A 10,021-nucleotide genomic window follows, 5' to 3' on the forward strand; every position below is an offset into this window, starting at 1 on the left:
AGACATTTTATGGGGACCCCGTCCAGTTACCGTTTCCATTTTAGACGTCACTGTTGTGTTTGTTATTTCGGCATTTATTATTCTGTTGTAACTTGCGCATGGTACCTCGAATGTGTGGACGAGTCGATTATTTAGTTTCTACTAGTATGAGTAGTTTTCTTGGTGACTAACTTATGTAACCGCGAAAAATCCTTGAATGAGATTTCCTTTTCCTGAGTTGCTGCATCATTTACTCCCTCACTGCATGGATTATTTTCTACTCACACAGCACCACGGCAGCAGACCCACAACCACTCGGACTCTTACACTGCCTGAAATACACGCAACCACGTTGCATCTCACCAACCACCCTTCTAAGCACTCCACATGCCGCCAAGGGAGAGTTTAGCAGATAATCGTCCGGACACTATCCACCTCCAACACACTGATAACGGTTAACACTCGGGATTACGCCTAATCCTCGTGATCACCGCCACCGCGGAGAGCCAACACCCGAGCAGCAGCATCACAACGATCATCATAGATCATCGCGCACAGGAGCACCGAGAGCCCCAGCACTGCCGCCAGCCCTCCACACACCAGGATCACGTACCAGTCCGGCACCGTCTCCACCATTGGAGCCTCGTCTCGAGCTCCGGTGAGCAGAAATGGAGGAGAAGAAGGAGGAGCGAGGCCAGGTGCGAAGATGAAGAAGGAGCACCGTGGTCGTTTTATAGCTCGGGATCGGTGTACGGTGGACGAAGTCCACCAGCGCCGCTCGTCGCCTGATCGCCGGTGTTTGAAGGCGAATCCGCGAGCAGTGCCGACAGCGCACTGGCCCGCGACGTGAGTGCACGCTGCATCGGCAGCAAGCACGCCGCGCACTACCGCAGTACGGCCTAGATGCTCTACGCGCTAGACGTCGCCGGTGGAGAAAGCCGGGAAAGCACGCAGGAGAGAGAGGAAGAAGAGAGAGCCAGAGGAAGAAGGAGAGACTGACAGCGGGCCCCGGTCCCACCTGTCAGCCAGAGGGAGCACTGTGCCCTCGGGTACGACCAGCGTATTGTTGAATTTAGAATTTATTCTAAATTCACTACGTCCCGCGTAGAAATCACTCATTGTCCTGAGCGTGAAATTTCTCCACATAATGCCAGTGCCCACACTGTAGTTATTCACCACTTATTGCCCCCTCACTGTAGTTTATGATCTTTTGATCTAGTAATAGTATTTTTGTTTTACAAACCTTAGCAAATCTCGAGGACGAGATTTTTTTAAGGGGGTTAGTAACTGTAACACCCCAAAAATTGAACCAGGTTTTTAGTTATTAAAAGTTTGCCAAGAGCTAAAATTTTTGCCTGCACGAATATTTCTGTTGATTTCAAAACCTTTCCTTTTAATATTCATGAGTACCTGCCCTAGTGAATCCTTCCAAAACATATTGGACTTCTGTGCCACCTCATTAAAAAAAACTTTCTAATCAGTAGGTTTATTTATTAAATTATTTCACCTTGAGCTATTTTCTTTAAAATGACTTGTTTTAAGTTTGGAGCTCTTTTTGTACTACAACCACTTGATAAACTAGTAAGCGTGCACGTGCAACGCACGTATAATCATAGAAATAAATTTCCTTAGTTATCCTAGTTAGGAAACAATTATTTCAAATCTTAATTTGTATGAAATTATGCTTTTGCAGATATAGTTTTGAAATGGACTAAACAAGAACAAGTTACATACAATAGTATGTTAGTCAATTTTGTCCTACAGATTGACACTTAAGTAACACACATAGACAACATCTTGGTCATCAACTCTGGATCCATATACAACAAAATGTGAAAGTAAGTTAGACTTTGAGCATATTTCATTTATTATCATAGCTCTATCCTTTAAGGAAACGACAAACCGTGTATTTAACTTTCGTATTCAACCATTATTTCTCCTTATATCTTAAGTCTAATCATATCGATGCTATGCACCTTCACTGTAAACCACTAAATCAGAAACCGTAGAAGCATTAATAAATGGGGCACACAATTAACCTCACAAAGATGCATCACCATGTATCACAATCTATAGATACAACTTGTGCTACCATGACTTTATGTAACCACATCAATCTTTTGATACATAGTAAGTGTGCACGTACAACACACGTATCATATCTATAAATAAAACATTTTAAGTCTTAATCTTAATCCAAGACGAACAACAGACATAGTCCAAGAACATTCCAAGTTTTCAAGTCTTGATTTCTTATATCATCGTCATTGAATTCCATGTTAAGTAAAATGATGACTATTTTTTCTAAAACGTGTCATGTGAATATAAAGTCAAGTAGTGATAAGACTTTTTTGAAATACTGACACACCACAAAATAATAAGTATCATAATATGAAGCAAAATATACCTGTTCCGGATTGTCGGAAACAATATCTCTCATTAAGTACTCCATGAAATTTAACATCTAGAGACCACAAGATGACCTGCATGATTACAACTTTTTAATATGTTCAATAACAAATATCAATAAAGATCTCAATAGCTGTCAAAATGATTATGACTGGACATTTTTCTAAATCCTTGTGACATATAAAAACATAGCACCCACACAGTCAAATCAGACACGCCCAATATATTTTTGGACAACATCCGATGCTAATATAAAGCAAATGACCAAAAGGGCTATTGATAAAGAAATGACTTGTTGTCTAAGAAAAACTGACTTGGACAACGTCTATACTTTCTTAGAGGAACACCTATGCTTATTAGTACTTGACCAAAAAAGTTTAGATCAAAAAAGAAAAAAGAAAGAAAGAGAAGAGACATGCAGATGCTTATCCCTTCACTCTCTCCCCACCACTCCCCATTCCATGGTGGCCTCCGCCTGTTCTCCCCGCTGCCTGCTCTCCTCCGCATGTCGTGCCGTCGCACGACGCCTCCTCCCTGTTGCCACGATGTCGCCCAGCGCCTCCTCCTCCACCCCTCTGCCTCGCCCCGCCGCCTCCTCGCCGCACGACGGCCTCGCCTCGCCAGCAACCCCGCCGGTATTACCTAGATAAACTCTGCCGCTGCCATCCCCATGTCCCAGCGCAGATCTAGATGGGAGCTAGAGGGGCATGCTGGACACGATGCGCGAGAGGGCATATCATAGCGGACCGAGATCCAGTGCGTCTACGTGCCCGCCGTCATCGTTGGCCCCCGTGCTTGGCTCCCACACTCGCTCCAGGTAGGTGCTCGCAGCTCGCCTACTGCTCGGCTGCTCCAGGTACTTGACGGACTCAGGTAGTCGTAATTGGATGTCAGCTTCTTAATCAGTACTCATAGTTTTTGTGTACCTATCATTTGTCAATTGAAGTGGAAATGAAATTCTAGTCTTATTTTACTAAATTGTGAGATTCAGGATCTGGTTGATATTTTGAGAGTTTTTACCATTTAGGTTTTTGGTAACGCACATCAGGAATGCACACTTTAATTTATTTTAAGTGTGTACCTATCATTTGTTGTGTTTTAACATATCTTGCCACTACTCTGTAGTTAAAGCACAACGTGAGGCTGCAGCAGAAGCTTGAGGAATGCAGGGGCTAATAATAGTACTCATCAACCAAAAATACCGGCGTCCTCAACCATGCTTTGAACTTTTGGAGATCAAGCTGTACGGTTGTACCATGAAGATTTTTGGTAAATACCTCAACTCTCATGAGATGATTAGCTTAGAAAATCGAGATATTTTCTCATTAATTTCAGCTCTTCTGATGAGGCACATAGTTTTGTGCTTGGGGTGCTCAGAAAGAATAGGATGTTTTCTTTTTTATACATCTCGTGGCTTATACTTGTGTCAGAACAGAAAGGAAAAAAGAATACTTGGTCTTTACATGGAAACGACGCTCCTATGGTTATTGTGATCTCAAATTTTGCATAATTTCTTCTAATGTTTTATTTACTCTTTTATTGGCTTCCCCGTCTTTATTTGTGACGCTTAGTTGCTCACCCTGGCATGCTCTGTTACCCAAGATGCAGTTTAAGGATTCAAGTGGCGATTGCAACCCAAAACATTGCAAAGAATCTGCTACCAGAGGCTTCATTATGCACACCTTTTCTTTTTACAAAATGGAGTCTGATCTGCTGTCATCACATCACCAGGTATGCCTACAGCACCAATGTTTGTACAGTGACATTTATTCACACACAAATGAAGATATTCTAAGGTTAGAACGAACATCACCTTCAACACCTGGTGTGTATCGTAGTTGGGTGACAGCAGATTGCGCAGTGGGCCTCTCGGCGGTGTGAAAATCCGGCAGAAGAAATCACTTGATCATATATTTGATTATACTTCTGATTGCTCAATCATATATAAAGAACAAAATATAATGGACAAACCAGGTGATAATGATATTGCCGCGTGTGTCCTAGATGGGGTGTGTTCTGCATTAAGAATAGTAGATGTAGCTTTCTTATGAGCCATGTTTAGTGCATACCTCTCCCTTTCCCTTTGTCTCTTCAACTCTTTAGGACCTGCCATTTGGCCTGCGTGACAAAATCTTTACCTAGGCTCGAGTTGGTGATATATTTAAGTTACTTACCTGAGTTGGCGATGTTGAATAGGTCCTCAAATTGGGTCCCTAAGTCATCACGTTGAGTCGTAATTATTGAAATTTTCCTTGTTACAAAATGTCCGGTTTGATTTGAAGGAATTTGGATCATGAAATGGAGCCTGATCGGACATCATCACATCAGCATTTATGCCTATACCACCAATGTCAGTACAGTAACATTTTTTTACACACAAATGGAGTTCCAAATTTGTTAGGCTGAGAGGATGCCATATGCAACTGTCTCAATCAGGATCTTAGTGTTCCCAATCATTGTTGTTGTACATGAAAGATTTACTTGAGCCATAAACAGGATGGTTGCAGGAGAAAAATAAGTACAATGATTTGGTGTTTTCAATGCTTTGAGCTGAAAAACAGTTCAGATACCTGAATTGCTGATGTTAGTTAGGTCCTGAAATGGAGTCCTAAAGTCGTTACGCCGAGAGGATGCCATATGCAACTGTCACAATCAGGATCTTAGTGTTCCCAATCATGGTTGTTGTGCTTGAAAGATTTAGTCATGAGCCATAAATAGGATGGTTGTAGGAGAAAAAGAAGTACAATGATTTGGTGCTTTCAATGTTTTGAGCTGAAAAACAGTTCAGATTATATGCTTCCAGCCGTGAAACTGCTTATCGCATTAGTCTTTTTCATTGTATTTTAGCGCTTCCGGTGATTCCTTCTCTGTCATCATTGTGCTTTTCAGGTTTGATTCCTTTTGTGACACATTAAGTGGCCTCACAGGTTGGTTGCACGTTTCCCTCTATTATGTAAGTAGTAACCCATAGTGCTGCTTTTTTCCTTGGTGCTAATAGAAACAAATTCTCAAACATAGTACGCAAGAAATATTCAATGGCAGGAACACCAGTACGATATTATGCATATATAATCATGAACATACTACAATATTTGTTTCCTCAGGTTCTGTGCCCAGTTCAATCACCGCTCCACACAGTAGGGTTAACCGAAGAGTCTCTTAGGTTCTGGGCCTCTGGACTGTACAAAAACACCATGAGAAAACAAAACAACAGGAGAAAACTCTGTTAGAGCCAGCACACCTGTAGACTGTGAACCCAAGTAGCAGAACATGACAATTTTTTGTGAAATCGGTCACTCCATCTAACCACACTGATTAATGTGTTTATCCAAGAATAGTATTCAGTAGAATAGCAGACAAGAATGGTAAATCTCGACAGATAGGAGAGAAATTGTGCAGTAAGGCAGCAAAGCGAAGCTGGGACTGAACCTGGAGACGATATCGGATGACGCCGATCTGCTCAACACCCTTGAACGGCTCCGGGAGCAGCGGGAACAGGTTTCGCCCTCGTGCCACCAGGTTTTGCCGTCCTGTTGCTGGTTGGCGAGCCGATACTTCCGGTCGGCCTTGTTGGTATCGGAAACGCTGGAGAAGAGCTACGCCGCAGGCATGAAGTCCTTCCCGGTGACCAGGTATCCGTCGGGGACTCGAACGTCCACCATACGACCGTGTCGTCAGCGTGGAACAACACAAAGTTGTCGTCATCTCGCAGGGCGCCCGCAACTCAGGCAGATCTGATTGGGCGACCAGGTGGGTTTCCATTGCCCGTGGAAATCATACCTGGCCGATCTGATGGGGTTGTCTGCTGCTTCAAAACTCAGGCAAATTGATGCATAATAATCTTGTGGTAGCCTGAAAAATATGTGAATATCTGATTGTAGGTGAAAGGAGGGGCGGCCACCCACTCGACGGTGCGGTGCAGGGTGGCAAGGGAGCCGGCAGGGAGGCGTCAACGCGGTGCATGGCCGTGAGGGAACCGTCTAGGGAGGCGACGATGCGATGCAGGGATCGAGGCCGCCGTGCAGGGAGGCGACGGGGCTGCTGAGCTTCGTCTGGGGCGGTGGCGAGGAAAGGCGGGGAGAGGGGCGAGGGAGACGATTAGGTTTAGTTTCCTTTTATTCAAATTGATTAGATGGTTAGATTAGCGTGATTTGAGGGCCTGCGGAGGTGGGATGGAGAGTTTCATGTTTTCATCTGGTGGAGTATGGTCAGTCCATGTAAACTGCTAAGCGCACACCAGATCTCGAATAAATTAATAATGGCTGTTAGATTGGGTCGTGTGGGCTTCATCCTGTGGTGGTGATGTGTCTGTGTACGTTTTGCGGGGTGTACGTAAGAAAGTTCTTGTTTGATTGTTTAATAGTAGTAGAAGATAGATAGATAGATTTAGCTAAAAATTCCACCAAAATTTGGAGATGTCATGTGATGCCTCTAAATCACCTTTATGCAATAATATAGTTCATTCATTGCATAGTTTGAGTGCTACACATGTTTTTCTTCTCTGGTCCAGTAGGCATTTTTGCACTGCAACCCTTTTAAATATTTGTCTCTAGCTTCCACCAAAATTATGGGATGTCAGTAGCAGCTTATGATTCCATTATATGCAAAGATCCAAGGATGTTCTTTGAAATGTTTGAGTGAATCAACCTCACCTCCATACTAGTCCAACATGATAGTTTGTACAGCAACCACATTATTGCTGGCTCTTTGGCCCTTGAGATTTCTCCTACTTGCAGTCCTCCATGCTAAACCCCTAAGTCCAGGAGCATGCAGCCATTGGCATATTTTTGGTTCATGAAATAATGCCATTTTAGTTCTGCCCAGAATTGGAGTTCTGCAAAACTTGCACTAGCAAGTTTCTCCTTTTTACAAACTAACCTCACCACCCTCTTGTACACCCACAAAGACACTGATCTGGAAGTTTTGGCCCCTCCAAGAAAAGCCTAAGTGCCTTTGGCATTTTGACAAACACCTGAAGGGCATGGACTGATTTGGCATGATCTCAAGTCTACATTGTGATCTTGGCCACCTGACCAAACCACCTTGTCCCTGGAGTTTCCCTCTATCTCTAACCTAGTCCTGTTACTTGCCAGCCCCGCTCAAGCGCTCTAGCCTACCATGGCATTTCGTCGAACACCTTCCGTGCGTGCACTGGACGCGCCCAAAGCGCGCGTATTGCACGCGCGTGCGCCCGAGCCGCCGCGTCACGCCCTGCACTCACCCCAGCCCATGACCGACCGCAGCCGGCACGCCGTGTCCCCTTGCGCGCAGCATGCTCCCCACTCACCGCATCGCGCCAAGCAGAGCCTCGCTGCGTCCCCGGCAAGCTGAGAACTAGCCGCCACGGCCGTCCGACAGCCCTGACTCAGGCCAGCGCCGCCCAAGCCACCCCGGCTCGCCACCTGCCCCTGTGAACAGCGCAAACTTATCCCCTCGCCCGTCGGCTAGCTATCGTCTTTGCCACGACGCCCTAACGCTACAGGGAGGCGGTTCGCCGACGAACTTATCCCCGGCCGCCGCAAACCGACCTCGTTGCGCTATATAAGGAGGCCCCCGAGCACGTTCCATTGGCTAAGCAGCCTCAGCATGCTCCACTAGCTCACCCATGGCAGCCAATCAACCCGGGGAGGTCTTCTTTCCCGTCTCCGGCAACTGCAGCCGCCGCCACTGCCCCGATCATTCCGGCACCACCAGAGCCTCCCCCTCTCCACTCTCTTCACCAAGAACTCCCTCTCCCCCTTGTAAATCCATCCCACTGCTCAATTTTGATCGAGACCCACTGCGGGGGAAAAGTCACTTTGTCACCGAAGCCCCCCTCCGCCGCGGAGCTCGCCGCCGGCGACTCCCTCCACCTCCGGCGACCCTGCGACCACCGGAAGGATTGCCTAGGAGTGGCGGATCCATCACTGCTCTTAGCTGCCCGCGAAGAACCGCTGTTCGCCGGCGACAATCGCCGGAGTCCCCGCCTTTGTTCGGCCAGAGGGAGAAGAGGGAAGGCGACTGGTCAAACCTGACCAGTGGGCCAGACAGGCCCACTGTCAGTGACGCAGCCCCTCCGCCACGTATAGTAAGTGGAGGCGCAGTTTCAAAGTACGCTTTCGACGTATACGCGTTTATTTGAAAAACATTTTCTTTTCTGTTTTATTTTTAAATAACAGATTTTGACCAAACTTTGACCTGCTGTATCTTTTAAAATATAACTCCAAACGAATTGATTCTTTTTCCTACCTCTCTCAAATTTAACCTAGTTTATTTTAAGATTTATTTGAAAAAATTTCAAACAACTTTTTGTGCTGTTCTTGAATTTGTGTGTTAATTCAAATTTGTTTAAAATAGGACTTTGGAGAGAGAGAAGAAAACTTTCAACAGTTTTGGAGTGCACCCTGCCCTTCCACACATTGAAGGCAAGCATTCTGAACTCTGGCATGATAATTTTGAGTGTTCATTGACACACTTATCACACTACCTTCTTTGTTGGAGAGATTGTTATTTCATGTGAAATGATCATGAGCATAGATGCATATTTGGGATTTCCATGCTGTTGGAAATGATCACACCTGTGATGATAATCATACTCATGTGCCTTGCATGCATACCGGCAGGAACCCGGGAAAACCATCTGCCTTGGGTAGGCAAGAGTTTGTCGCCGGTTTCCGTCAGGACGGTTATGTCTGGTACGGCATGGTAAGGTAATATGAGCGGTGACTCTGTTGGTTGAAATATAGTCGTTATGCAAATCATGCAGGGAATACTTAAACCTCCTGAGTCGACCATAGATCGAGTTTTGTCCCAGTAACCCCCATACTTGTTTTGTACTACCACTCGTCTCTACATCAAGTTGAGTACGGTTCAGTAAGTTGTCAACCTCTTCCTAGCACACACCGTACAGAGAGGCCAGGGTGGATGATACCGGTTGTAGCTGGTAGGCAGGCCACCTGGTCCGGGGGCATGGGTGTTTCCGGTTGAGACCGAGAGGGGAGGCCACCCCTTAGAGCGCGCAATATAAATTTGATCCCATGCTACGCGAGGTTGTAGCCTCCCCACTTAGAGTTGGCTTGACAGGTGTCATGGGTGATTCCAGACACGTGTGAGTTAAGCTGGTGTGTGCAAGTTAGGTGTGTTTTCAACAAAAAGACCATAGACGGAATTAGTCCCGATGGACTAAAGAAATTCGTTACTCGTGGATAAAGAGTACACCCTCTGCAGAGATTAAATCTATTCGAATAGCCGTGTCCATGGTTAAGGACTACAGTCTGGGATGGGTCAAGTGTCGGTCTTAGTGTCGGTCTTCGGAGGTGAAACTGTTAGACCAGAACGGGAATTACTACTTGTGACTTGTGACGATTATGATTATTACTATTGTTGACTAACCCGTGATATTATTGTTATCATCGAGTATCTATGGGATGGTTCTACCTCCGGGATATTCACTATGATTATTTCTTTTAAAGCCCTTTATGTGGTGTCGCTCAGACGCCCGACTGTGTCATTTCTTTTAAAGCCCTTTATGTGGTGTCGCTCAGACGCCCGACTGTGACATTTCTTTTAAAGCCCTTTATGTGGTGTCGCTCAGACGCCCGACTGTGGCATTTCTTTTAAAGCCCTTTATGTGGTGTCGCTCAGACGCCCGACT

The 10,021-nt window shown here is 45.5% G+C and overlaps 1 protein-coding gene across 15 annotated transcripts in view; it reads left to right on the forward strand.

Moving 5' to 3' along the window:
• Nucleotides 1-2,818: 2,818 nt before the first annotated feature.
• LOC119312105 overlaps nt 2,819-10,021 on the forward strand; it is a 9,011-nt gene continuing 1,808 nt past the window's right edge. The window contains exons 1-5 of one of the 15 annotated variants that reach the window (XR_005151241.1): nt 2,820-3,244; nt 3,514-3,657; nt 3,997-4,119; nt 5,278-6,138; nt 6,270-6,766. Coding sequence is in view for 1 of the 15 variants with exons in the window: in XM_037587840.1 (XP_037443737.1) it covers nt 3,974-4,119; nt 5,278-5,315; nt 6,270-6,433 (348 nt within the window). In the remaining 14 variants the exon portion in view is untranslated. The other 14 variants (XR_005151247.1, XR_005151235.1, XR_005151244.1 and 11 more) reach the window with 14 other exon arrangements.

This window comes from Triticum dicoccoides, chromosome 5B (assembly GCF_002162155.2).
Source record: "Triticum dicoccoides isolate Atlit2015 ecotype Zavitan chromosome 5B, WEW_v2.0, whole genome shotgun sequence".
Taxonomy (NCBI): domain Eukaryota; kingdom Viridiplantae; phylum Streptophyta; class Magnoliopsida; order Poales; family Poaceae; genus Triticum; species Triticum dicoccoides.